We start from the raw sequence: 13,055 nt of genomic DNA, 5'->3' as shown, positions 1-13,055 counted from the left end.
TCTGTAGACCAGGCTGGCCTTGAACTCAAGAGATCTGCCTACCTCTGCCTCCTGAGTGCTGGGATTGAAGGTGTTTTAAGAACGAACACTGGATTCTATACTGGTCCTTCATGCTGTTACAGAAGCACAGATTCTTTTATCTCCTTACAACATCGCAGCTCCTTTCCCTCCACAGCTGGCACAGGTAAGAAGATCATGCTCATCTTCAGACTCGCCTGTTTGTTGCTGATAAAGCAGAACATTTGCCTCCACCATAAACAAACAGAAATAAACAGAGAGGGCTTTCTTGTAGGTGCTGTCTGTCTGATCCATTCATGCATTGATTTTACTGGAATGGGACATATGGGTGGGTATATCATTGTCTTTAAATTTTATCTTCCTCAAGTTCCTGTTGCTATGGCTGTCACTTTCTCTTTCATGACAACAAGGGCTCAAGCCAAGTTCATACAGTGTAGGCCTTCTAGAGTTCAAGGTCTTCTGGGCATGAGCAAAGAAATGCCCATGCTAGAATTAAAAGTAAATGGTACTAGGGCTGGAGAGATGGCTCAGTGATTAGGACCCAGGTTCAATTCCCAGCACCGACATGACAGCTAACATTTGTAACTTCAAGATCCGACATCCTCACACAAATATACATGCTGACAAAAGACCAATGCACATAAAAAAATTTAAATATTTTTTAAAAAAGTGGATGGCACTAATGATCTGGCAGGAATTCATTATAGAAAGTCAAGTGCTTTTAGTTCTCAGCTTGCAACAAGACTAGAGGAAGATCTAATCAGATTGTTAGTTAAAAAAAGATCATTATTGATATTCATGCCGTTTGCTTTTTCCTACTAATTTCAAAGCAATTAAAAATGATGTTATAATTCTAACAACTACTTTGTGGGCTCATGAATAATAAAAAATGAAAAAGGAATATAACTGATACTGGATATCCTTGTCTCACCAGAAATAATACTTAATCTATCGTATAAATGAACTAGTTAGGAACAACAGCATTCTAATAATATAATTTTTAATTACCAAAAAATTCATTACTGCTTCAAGTAACTATTTCTAATAATATATAATAATAATTGTTAAAAGTTTTTCTGTAATGAATTAGCACTTAAGTTATTTTTGCTGAGAAAAAGCAATTGATAGACAGTGGTATAGAGATGTACCTAAGGGAGAGAAAAAATAATGTAAAAATTTCATAGAGGAAGAGTTAGTTCACTAGTTTATTTATATAAATAAATGAGGGGTGCATTTAACTTACACTGGATATGTTTAAAAGAATGATGCAACACTTTATTTGTAAACAATGGTATTTACACAACACTAGAAAGTACACTGACAAGTGTTTAGCTTCCCAAGAAAAATGATAGATGTCAACATGAATACGTGATTTTTAAAAAATACATATAATACATTGGGAAAATCAGGAGTTTTGAAGTAGTTTTAAAATACATTCTCCAGGTCTGGTTGATTCAGCTGTGAAGCAGCCTTTTAAAATGAAGATTCCTGCCAGATTGAGCTACACAGTTTGGGGGTGGGTCCCAGGTCAGTCAGTTTCAACATGCGCTTCCGTTGTACACGTGCAAACTTAACAATGAAGAAGCGCAAAATAGCATTTTATAATATGTTAGCCATGGCTGAAAAGGGAACAACCTCACGTCTCCTTTCCAGATCGAGACCAACCAAAGTGGAGATCGCGGAGGAACAGCACCCGTGAGAGAGGCACCCGGAGAGGGCAGCTGATGCCCTAGGATGGCCAAAAAACTGGAACAGTAGCTTAGTCTCCATGTTCCACTCTCCACTGTGGGGCAATCACAAAATTTCAGCCCTTTCCAACTCACTGAGCGCAAGAACTTCCTTGAACTGGCCTGAGGAAAGCACTATGTAGGAAGGATCGACTACCGCAGGACTTCAGGGATGCTGGTCACCAAGTGGGTGACAGGGTATGCGCACTAGGAAGCACTACAGAGGAGGGGTCAGGACTACTTGCCATGAAAATTCCCTTGGGATCCTGTGACAACACTCTGGGGAAGATGAAGCGCACCCATTCCCTTGTGGTCCCACTGGTGGCGTGAAGCATGCTGCAGCCGGATCACTGGGATGCGCTCTGCAGCATCCGCTCCCTCTTCCGTGGGTCACAGAAGAACTGCAGTTTCCTGGGCAACAGTGTCACCTCCACAGGCATGGCTTCATACTCCTCGCTGTCAATGCTGAAGGAGCCCTCAGTTCCCTGGAGAGAGGAGGGGTTCTGAGTGCACCGCTGTGACCTCATGGATAAGGAAGCATCTCTGCTGAGGTCAGTCTAACAAAATCTCTCAGTGCTCACTGGTCCTGGAAATACCTAATTTTCTCTTCCATGAAAATGTATTTTTCTTTTTTAAAACTTCTATATCAAAAAAAAACAATTTTGTAGCTTGAATAAGGTTAAAATTTTAAAATATTTGCCAAAAGACAAGAGCCCTTTGATATTATAGATGTATGAAATTATCAAAGAACTAACATGATAAGTAAGCAAGGATATCCATTAGGAAAAAAAAAATGGTGAACCTGTAACTGAGGGCCAGGGACCATAATTCCTCTAAGCTGAAAGCAAAAAAGTCAGGCAATTTTCATGTAAGAGATGTTGTGTCCCCTGACTCGTTTTCATTATTCCCCGAGACTTGCTGGGCTCTGGACGTGGATGTATCAACACTAATATCATTAGAGACTCTTTGGGGCCGGCCCAGCCATAACTCAGTTAATTCACATTTGCTCCATGAAGTTACGGTGGCAGCACATGGGGACACCTCCCATTGGCCTAGAGCTTCAATGCAATACAGCAGCACCAGGGCCACAGCTCTTCAGAGACCTAGAGTAGAGCTTCTGTGGGGTAGCAGCAACCAAATTACCTTCAATTCATGCATCTCCACGTTTTATTCCTACTTCAACAGGTTATTACTCTAAGCATAGCACACAACAGCATACTTTAAAGGAAAAAAACTCACTGCTTACCAGCTAGAAAATTCCTAGACAATAATATGATTATAAATGTCTTTAGTATTATTGGCATGAAGAAACAAAGGGCAGGGGACATAAGGATCACTTTGAGGGAGGAGCCTGGCTTAGAGACTCAAAGTCCTCAGAGGCCTGATCCAAATCAGTAACTTAGAAGCCATTCTCCTTTACCTCAGAACTGATAATGAGTTTGCCAAACAGAAGGTGCCTAAAAGGCAGTCAGGTAATATGGAAGAAGGAGGAAGAAATGGAGGGACAGACAGACTTACCTCAGGAAGGAGGAGAGTACAGTGGCTGGCCTGGAGACACTCAGTACCAGCTGCACGCAGGTCGGGGTCTCTCACCTTCTTACTTCTGTTAGTGTAAGAAAAAGCGAGGTCAGAATCCTTGATGGCAGCTGCATTGGGCTGTAGAAAGCCCAGTTCTCCCTTATGATAGCAAGTAAGCCACTGAAGACCAGGGCTCAGTGACTAATTCCCTAGGCTTCTGGCCCAGTGTTGTCATGGCTTCCAGGGCCAGTAGACTGACTACTGACATTCTTGCTGCCCGGAGCGGCATAAAGCTGAGGCCAAATTTCTCTCAATTGTTCTACATCTATCTAGTTCTTAAACTGTTAACCTCAAGTTTCAAAATTAGGATATAACTAAATCCTTTGAGAACAGCACCACACTTCTGTGACCCTTTATTAAAGACAAAGTAGCTTTATTCTAGCTTGCGGCAGATACCTCTTTAATCTCTATAAAGTCTCAGATAGTTTCTGATAAATCTCCATATGTAACAGCCTGCTGAGCACATTTACCTTTATTAACTGGCCTTGGATTAAAGCAATCAGGCACAAATATACTTGACCCCAGTGCATATGTACCCCATTTCCATAGTTATGATAAGTACAAAAAGAGGGGAAAGAAAAGAGGCAGGTGTTTACAGCCAGTCTGAGCTACTTGGGGGAGTTAAAGGCAAGCATGGGTTTAAGAGACCCTGTCTCAAAAAAATAAATAAAAATAAAAAGTCTATTATCTATCTTTATTTGGAAACAATTCTTTCCTGTGGGTTTGTTATCAGCATTTCCCCATGTTCCATTAAGATATTCAGGACACAGGATTGAACACATTTACTTCCCTTAGAAACCAAGAGGAAACTTGCTGACAAGAATGCTGACTACAATGCCATCTAACTGAGGAGATACAGGGGAGTTTTTGTTTGGCTGTCAGTGTTATAAAGGAGATCTGAATATGGCTGCCACCACTAGCCAGAACCACTTCAGATAGAGTGTGATCTGTGCACACTGTAGAGGGACAGCCTTTTCCTTCTTCCTTTACTCCGAGAATAATCAAAGGCTGCAAGGAGCCATTCAGTATCTGAAGAATTTGTATCAAAGGCAAGAACAACACAGATTAATGAAAGCCATTCTCTGCCCACGCTGGAACAGATAATGACGCAGCCATGGAGACGCAGCTGCAATAGCAGCAATGTCCAATCCCAAAATGGGCACGAGAGGGAGCACCAGGACAATGCAAAGGCAGCTGAGCAGATTTCTGGTTGGCATGGGAACACACAGCTCCACAGATACTTGGGACATGTCTGGAGGGGTTACAGAATTCTCAGCCAATGAAGTTCCAGCTGAGGCAGGACTTAACAAATCAGGCAGAATTCTAAAGAGTCTACTGGATTACTAAAGGGAAACCTGGGAAATGTCCAGGGACGCAGTGTCCTTTCAAGTTTGTCCTTGATGTTCTGGGAACAGGGAGACGGGAATGGCATGCACAGTAAGAGATACTGGGGAGTCCTGCTCACTGTCGAAAGCCTCCTGAGACTGACAAGCAGTCCTGAGACAGTAGACATGATTTCCTCCTGTTTTACAGATGGCGAAGGATTCAGACAAGCAGATGACCCTAGAGTTCCCAGGCCAGTGAGGAGACACTCGAGCTCTTGCACTGAACCTTGACTATGCCAGAAACACGGAATTCTTTCATTTCAATTGAAAGGCAGACTGTTCCATTCTGATTTCCCAAAATGAGCAGAGGAGGCTAAAGTACACAGGCACCAGAAATGCCAGCTCCATTCTAAAAAAGAAGAGTTACAGACAGACAGACAGACAGACAGACAGACAAGGGCCTTGCCAGGTCTCCATCTTAAGTAGGCAGCCCACTCTGAACAGAAAGGTTTGACAACACAAGTTATTTCATGAAGCTCCATTTCCCACAGGCCAGGCCCTTACCCTATGGTTATGAAATCTCCTTTGCTGACAGTATCAGGCTCGATGCAAATGTTCATAAAGTCTTCTTTGCTCTACAAAGATCAAGAATATGAATGTAATGGAAATTAGGCTAATACAGCTGTCACCCACAGGTGTCTGTATTTAAAATGCTCTAAATGTAAACATGATAAGCAACCTGTTGATAGGTTTCTGTCCTGCCTGGTTCAGGTTTCTGTCCTGCCTGGTTCTGCAGCTGTTCAGTCCCAATAAAACACACAGAGGCCTACATCAATTATAAACTGGTTGGCCTATTAGCTCAGGCTTTTTATTAACTAATTCTTACATCTTACAGTAAGTAACCCATAATTCATGTCTGTGTTAGCCAAATGGCTTGGTACCTTTAACAGTGAGGCCTTCTCATCTTGCTTGCTCTGTGTCTGGGTGATGACTGCAGACTGAGATTTCCTCTTCACAGAATTCTCCTGTTCTCACCGCCCAACCTCTACTTCCTGCCTGGCTACTGGCCAATCAGTGTTTCATTAAAAATAATGCAAGTGGCAAGATAAAAGACCATTGTCCCACAGCAAGCAACCCTTCCTATTCCCCAACAATCATTGTAAAACTTTGTGGTTCTATCCATACAAAACACTAAAAGATTAATCTGTAAGGAAGCACTGTGGCGAGAATCATGATTCCATGCCCCTCCTCACTTTGCTCCTAGCTATTAGCTAAGAACATAAGCCCAGCTTTGTGAAACAACCCCAGAACTTCTGTGTGGCATCTTGGAGTTCAAAACATGTAGGCCCAGGAGAACATACACAAGCTTCTGAGAGCCCTGCCAGAGTTTCAAAGGTACCACCAAAGCACAGCTGAATCTACTAGGAATCACACACACAATATTCTGACCTAATGACTGCTCAGAGTTCACATTTCATTTTGCTACCTGTCGAATGCCAGGTGAATTTTAGCAATCCCCAAAATGTTTGGGTTACATCACTGAACAAAACAAGGAGTTTCGCCCACAAAGAACTTACCTTTCACTGTAGAGAGTGCAGGAAGTAGAACAATAAGACAGTATATTTCGGAATACAGTAGAAAATAGGTATACTAGAAGTTCATCAGAATATATTACAAAATGTCATAAATAGATGAGTCTCAGATGACACTGGTGGCAATAACTTTTAAAATATTTTTTACTTTATGTATGTTTTGCTTGCATGTATTCTCATACACTACATGTGTTCAAGATGTCCATGGAGGTCAGAAAAAGGTGTTGGATCCGGGGAACTAGAATTAACTTGTTGTGAGCTACTGTGTGGGTGCTGGGAATTGAACCCAAGTCCTCTGAAAACCTGCGTCTTCTGGAGGAGTAGAAATGTCTGTCTTCTACTGCGGAGCCATCTCTCCAGCCCCGTCTCCATTCAGTGGCCTCTGTCAAGCAGGGGGCTGGCACAGACACGAGGCACTGCTCAGCTAAGTGCCTCCTTTCCGGGACCCCTGCCCTATGCTGTTTGTTTCTTGTCAGTTCTGCCAAAAGCCATTTCATAGATTTCTCTTCAGTGTTTACGGTACAAAGGTAACGCTATTGCTTGTTCTATATCTTGGCCATCTCCATCTCTCATATCCGTTCAAAAATCAACTCATATTGGCAGGTTCAATAAGAATCTTATTGTCTTAAGGGAAGAGGAAAGGATATTTGATAGAATTTAATGTCTAAGATATTTAAAGTTAATAAAACTCTTGGCAAACCTAGCAAGTTTTCTTTATTAGAAACTTCTTCCTTACCTAATAAAAGATATCCAAAAAATTATAATGAATTCAAGAACAAAGCAATGGCTCCCATAGGGCAATGCTCCCATAAGCATTACTACTGTCCAGCATGGAAGTTAGGAAGTAAGGAAAGACAAAGGGTGGTAAAGATGAAGTGTTTAAAAGGAAGAAACAAAACTGGCACTGTTTGTTGTTTATATAGCAAATCTAAAAGAACCCATAGGCTACATAATTAATAAGAACTTAATTAGGATGCTGATTCAGCATCAACACAATCAGACAAAAATCAATTACATGTCTGTTTCTTTAGTCAGAGAATGAAGTTTTAAGAGCTATATTGATAATCGCATCAAAGGTAAGATAACCAGGAATGTATCTAGCAACAGGAAACTATAGAGAAAACCATCAAACTTGATTGAGAGAATCTGAAGACTTCAGTAAGTGAAGAGATAAATCACAATGATATCCCAGAAGGGTCAATGCTATAGAAATGCCATTTCTCCTCAAATTGATCTATAAGTACAAGGTAAACTTATGGAAACTTTTATGAGGAACCTAGTAAACACTCTAAAATATTTACAGAAATCATGGGGCTGAAGAGATGGCTCAGGAGATAAGAGTGCTCGCTGCTCTTCCAGAGGAGCTGAGTTCAGTTCCCAGCACCCGCACTGGGTGGCTCACAACCACCTGCTCAGCTCTAGGGGAAAAGATGGGCAGCCCCTCAATAAACTGCCCGAACAACTCGCTACGGAAATGAGTAAATAAAATTGGAGCCTTGCCTTCATCAATTACCTCGACAGTTCATCAGTTACCTCCACAAGATCAGTTTCAGGTGGCAGCTTTTCTCTTTTGAATAAAAATGGAACCAACCATCTCATGAAAATCATTTTAAGTTAGTTTTTCACTCAGCCATATATGGTAAGCATTTTGCCGCATTAGTAAATACAAAGATCACATATTACTTTAAATTAAAAAAAATATTCCTTTAATCAATCTAATGTGCTGCTGTTAAAGAATAAACATGCTTTTTTAAGAGACAAATTTCTGACATTTTGTACTCTTAAAGCTATTTTCATACTTGGAGATACTATTTTAATGATAAATAAACATTTCAAGCTATGACATGACAGCTACAGTATCTGAGTATTTCCTGTATTTGCTTTGCAAAGTGGTGAGGAAGAAAGAATGTGCTCCACTACTGACGAGCAGCACAGTGTCACATAGCTTTGTAATTAGCAAAAGGATGAAAGCATTCAGCATCCTGAATGTGGCTCACCTGGAGCTGCAATCACATCCTCACTAAGTTCAATGCATTATAGAGATTCACTCATCAGAGAACAATGGCAAAGGAGCACAAGCAATATCCTGGGAATACATTGTTACCAAAGACTAAGAATAAAGAAAATGTGTAATAGAGATCTTATCTTCTTTTCAAAAATCCCTCTGAACAAAGGACTTTCCAACCTCATTGATTCACGGTGGTTTCAGAATTCTGTGTCAGTACACTAAGAATTTAACTGTTCACGTCCACAAGCTAAACAACTATACCTGCCAGGACAAGGGGTATGCATGGGTTCTAGACACTTTATAGACACTACCAAAAATACAGCTACAACTTACAGTATCCTGAAGGCTAGGAGAGCTCTGTCCCCATGCACATCACCCTAGAGCTACTGTGCTGTGTAACACATGGAGATCCAGAAGTTACTATTTCAGGTGGTGTGTCTTTGGAATTGATTTTTTTTTTTAACTTTAGTATAAAATGCAGTTAACTGTTCTCACATAGACACATGTGGTATAGTCTGAGGGTAACATAACTAATTTATGTAAGATTCTGTGGACAATGATTCACTCCCATGTAATAATATCAGCAAATATGAATTCTCTTTCCTCAAAGTTTCCCTTTGTGCATTTTCTATTTTTAGCCGTTGGACCATTGTTTAATATTGTCTCTGTTCACTTCTTATTGATTTATTTGAGGAGTTTGTGATAAGGAGATCTAATAAATGCTGATCTGCCATACTCAAATATTCTCCCTAATTGTCACTCAGAAATTATTCTTTTTAAATAAGTAGATGAATGCGTCAATATAAAATTTGCCCTAGGTGTCATGCTTAGAAAAACGTTTGTACTTTCCAAGTTTATGCTGATAATCATTTAAACTTAACTAAATACTTAAGTAGTTTTATTACTTTGGATTTAGTTCTTTAGTTCAACTGGAATTATTTCAGAAGATAAAGGGAGCCGTGTTTGCAAATATTTTATAGGAGATGCAAATAATTTGTAAGAATCGTAAACAAAGCAATACTCCAAACACAAACACTGGGATTAAGCTTCCCAGTACACTGTGCTCCATCTTCCGTTTCTGATTGGCCAGGATAGCGGTGAGTACACTACTCTGCTTTTCATAAAAGCCGACTATATTTCAATCATTGGCCAACAGTTGAGAACGACTTAACTGGCAAAGTTTTCTCCATTCTAGGGTCAGTATGGTTTCCCCCAAATGGTCAAAGAGCAAACACCTAAGGACTGGGGGCTACACAGCCTCTGTCCCAGCTGCTCCTTCCCCCGCTGCACTGCACGGTTTCTATGAGGAATACATGCAAAGGAACACATCTGGGCTACTGTATTGCTTCACACTGGATTCTGAAATATGATTTTCACAAGTCTCATGTACACAAAATAGCATTCTTCTGACTTTCCATCATTTAAAAATAGAAAATCAATTCTCTGCTTGTAGGCAACATAAGATCAGCTGACATCCAGTTCACTTTATTTCACTTCTTGTGTGTTCCTGTTTCAGTGCACTGTCTATAACACCAGCCAACACAATTTTCTACAGCAATGGAAGTGTTCATGTCTGTACATTTAGTATGGCTATAAGCTACATAAGGCTATTGAACACATGAAATATGTCTACCATGACTAAGGAACTGCATGTTAAACTTTATTTTAATCCCATATACTTTACTGCCACATAAGGCTAATAACTACTGCTTTGTACAGTGCATGTCTACAGACTGCATCCAAATTAAATCATGTATGACAGCCTACACATGGCACACTGGCCTGCAATTTTACCATTTAGGAGGCTGAAGCAGGAAGATCACAATTTGAGGCTAGCCTATACTACAGGGCAAGACTCTGTCTCACCAAAACCAAAGAAAACCCCCATATGTGTATAGCTAGAGATTTGTGTGTTTCTCCTGGGGAATCTGAGTCTATTCATTTAATATATTCACAAAAATAACGCATGTTTACTCAAGTGAAAGTTCAACTTTTTCTAGCTTTTCACTTTTAAATCTTCTGTCCCGAGTCTTCCAAGGTCACCCAACCAAGAGTAAAATCCTTGTCCAGAGACCCTGGAGCTCCGGTGCCCCAGTGCACTCAGCACTCAGCTACCTCTTCCCAGTGCTATTGTCTCTAAAGACACACGGCAGCCTCCTTTACTTCATCCTTTCATCTCTGTTCCCACAGAGTAAAACATAAAAATACTGAATTAGTGCAAGGAAAGCACCTGTCCTTTTCCCCCAGACGAAATGTCTTTATAAAAAATGAGTGCACTTGCCGTCAGGTCAAGCTGGCTGTTTCGGGTTGTGATGGACAGCTCAATCGTGGACAGTTGTACATCTTTCCAGACCTGTGGGCTCACCTCTCGGGAGAAGGCTGTGGGAATGCATCAGACACCTGTCAGTGCTTCTCTTGACATTTTCTCTCTCTCTCTCTCTCTCTCTCTCTCTCTCTCTCTCTCTCTCTCTCTCTCTCTGCCTCTGTCTCTCACACACAATGTCACATACCATCAGACATGGGTCAGTGATTCTATTGACATTTCACACACAGATACAGACAGACAGACAGACACACATACACACACACACTCCAAGACTGTGCTTGGCTTCCTCAGCCCTCTGTCCAGCTCTGTATTTACTGTATCTTTCCTACACGCAGGGATAAACATTGGCTCACTAGCCTAAAGCACACTCACTGAAAGCAGGCACAATAGCACAATGTCAGTGACAAAGAGTGCACAGAACCTGCTGTGTCCATTCACAAGACTTTGATGCCTGCCCTGGAAACACCCAGAAGTCTGGATTCAACCAGAATGGCTGGAATGGCTCCTGCTCCACTTAGGTATCTAGAACCATTCTTGCTGTTTGAAGCAGAGCAGGGCTTGTAACCCACAGTCGCCATGTTGCTTACCATCCTGTGGCTGTGCCCAGAATGAGGCAAGCCTGCGTAATATTCTCCTGTACAGAGAAGGTCGGGGAGGGGTCTCTTCAGGCTCACTGGGAGGTCGCTCTGTAGGTCCCGTGTAAGAGATGGAGGCCTGATGAGTCTGAGGCCACTCCTGGTAATGAAGAAGAATTCAGTTTCATCATATCCATAAAATTCCTACCTCTGGGGGCTTTGCTTTGCAAAGGTCAGAACTCTAACAAGGTAACCATCTCTTCAATGGGTAGAGTTCTCTATGCTTTGAAATGAGAAACCTTCAAGCTTCCTTTTCCTCTTAAAACCTTGCCTTAAAAACCACGAACGCAATGACCCACGGTCTCTATTACTTCCCTACCATGCAGCAGAGAGACAGCCCAGTCGAGCTGACGACTACTGCCCATACTCACCTGTCCAAACAATAGAGATCAGTACGGATCAGCAGTGCCCCATAATAAACTTACCTTCAGTTTATCCATGGCCCACAAACACCTAAGGAAATCACGTGCATCAAACACCCACTTCACTCCTGTATCTGCATGTGGAGGACAGAGGCTGTGGCTCAGGCTCAATCAGAGGCAGCGAGTGCCTCATCACTGCCTCACAGCCTATCATTCTCACACGAGACATTTTATACATTTTATCTAATATTGTTATTATTAGTGTCAACAGGGAGGGAAGGAGAGAGGGAACCTTAAATCATGGCTCAACATTTATTTGGGTGGAGGAAGGGGGAAAACATACTCCTGCTGAGTATTGACAGACAACACAGAGGAGCCTGTTGGGGACTTCACCAACTCTCACATTCTGGGGTTATGCGACAGTACAAATTCTCTTAACTTTTATATTTAAATATTCTGTGCCACCTTTACCATCCATCACCTGCGTCATTTTCAGAAGACCAATTGTTCCAAAGAATATCACGTCCATCATGGAGGAAAGTCCTAAATCCGTCCAATGTCCCTTTCATCTGGACCTAACTGATACTTCCATCTCAGTAAAAAGGGAAGCCCTTCCCCCGTTTAAGGATAACCCTGGACTCCATCCTTCTGTCTGTGTATGAGTTTGAGCAACTCAGTCATCTCTTCTGTCTCCCTTCTTTTCCATTTCTGCTTTGGGATATATAAAGACAGATATTTGTTAATCTAAAAACCAAGGCTCTCTTGCTCTCTCGTTTCTTGTCATCTCCTCTTCAAAGTCAAGTTTCTTGAAGAAGAAACTACCCTTGCCGTCTTCATTTTCCTCCCTCCCTACGGTCCCTTCCCCCACTTTTTGAGACAGCATTTCTCTGTGTAGTCTTGGCTGTCTTGGAACTCACTTTGTAGACCAGACTGGCCTCAAACTCAGAGAAATCTGTCTGCCTCTGCCTCCCCAGAGCTAGGATTAAAGGTGTGCGTCACCACTACTGGCTGTCTCCATTTCCTTTCCTCTCACTCATTTCTTAGCTTTCTTTGTTATAATCCAACACTATCACTTTGGAGCCTGACAAAACTTTGGCAGCTAACAAGTTCAGAGAACAGTCCCCTGTTCTTATTTAAACTCCTGCTGCTGCTTCCTAGAAACTGCACTTCTTTCTCGCTCTTGAAATACCTCTTCTATTGGCTGCTGGATCAATTCCTGTCTCGGCTTTTCTCTTAGTACAGTCATTTTCCCCTTAGTTTTCTAAACATTTACAGTCCTTTGTGCCATTCCTGGCCATCTGTTCTTAATGGCACTTTTACCAAACCCATACTTTCAATGGCAGTCACATCCTTAGGGCATGGAAACAGATTTCTTTATCCTAGAATCTCTCTGCGGTTCAGACAGATTACAACTGTGTCTATAGTCCTTTGTTCCACAGATATGCTGCCCTCACTACATACAAAATAAAATTTCATCTTCCTCC

The 13,055-nt window shown here is 41.6% G+C and overlaps 1 protein-coding gene across 2 annotated transcripts in view; it reads right to left on the bottom strand.

Moving 5' to 3' along the window:
• Window positions 1-1,267: 1,267 nt before the first annotated feature.
• The window catches only part of LOC146889591 (acylglycerol kinase, mitochondrial), an 81,369-nt gene continuing 69,581 nt past the window's right edge, over window positions 1,268-13,055 (bottom strand). For both annotated transcript variants that reach the window (XM_087901693.1, XM_087901694.1), the window contains 5 exons: window positions 11,162-11,309; window positions 10,530-10,627; window positions 5,213-5,283; window positions 3,264-3,348; window positions 1,268-2,230 (listed from right to left, as the gene is read on the bottom strand). In XM_087901693.1, coding sequence (XP_087757819.1) covers window positions 2,093-2,230; window positions 3,264-3,348; window positions 5,213-5,283; window positions 10,530-10,627; window positions 11,162-11,309 — 540 coding nt within the window. In that variant the 3' untranslated portion in view covers window positions 1,268-2,092. The remainder of the gene's footprint in view (window positions 2,231-3,263; window positions 3,349-5,212; window positions 5,284-10,529; window positions 10,628-11,161; window positions 11,310-13,055) is intronic.

This window comes from Myodes glareolus, chromosome 25 (assembly GCF_982192425.1).
Source record: "Myodes glareolus chromosome 25, mMyoGla1.1, whole genome shotgun sequence".
NCBI lineage: Eukaryota > Metazoa > Chordata > Mammalia > Rodentia > Cricetidae > Myodes > Myodes glareolus.
The sequence above is the reverse complement of the archived record's forward strand: the minus strand, read 5'-3'. Positions and strand labels throughout refer to the sequence as shown.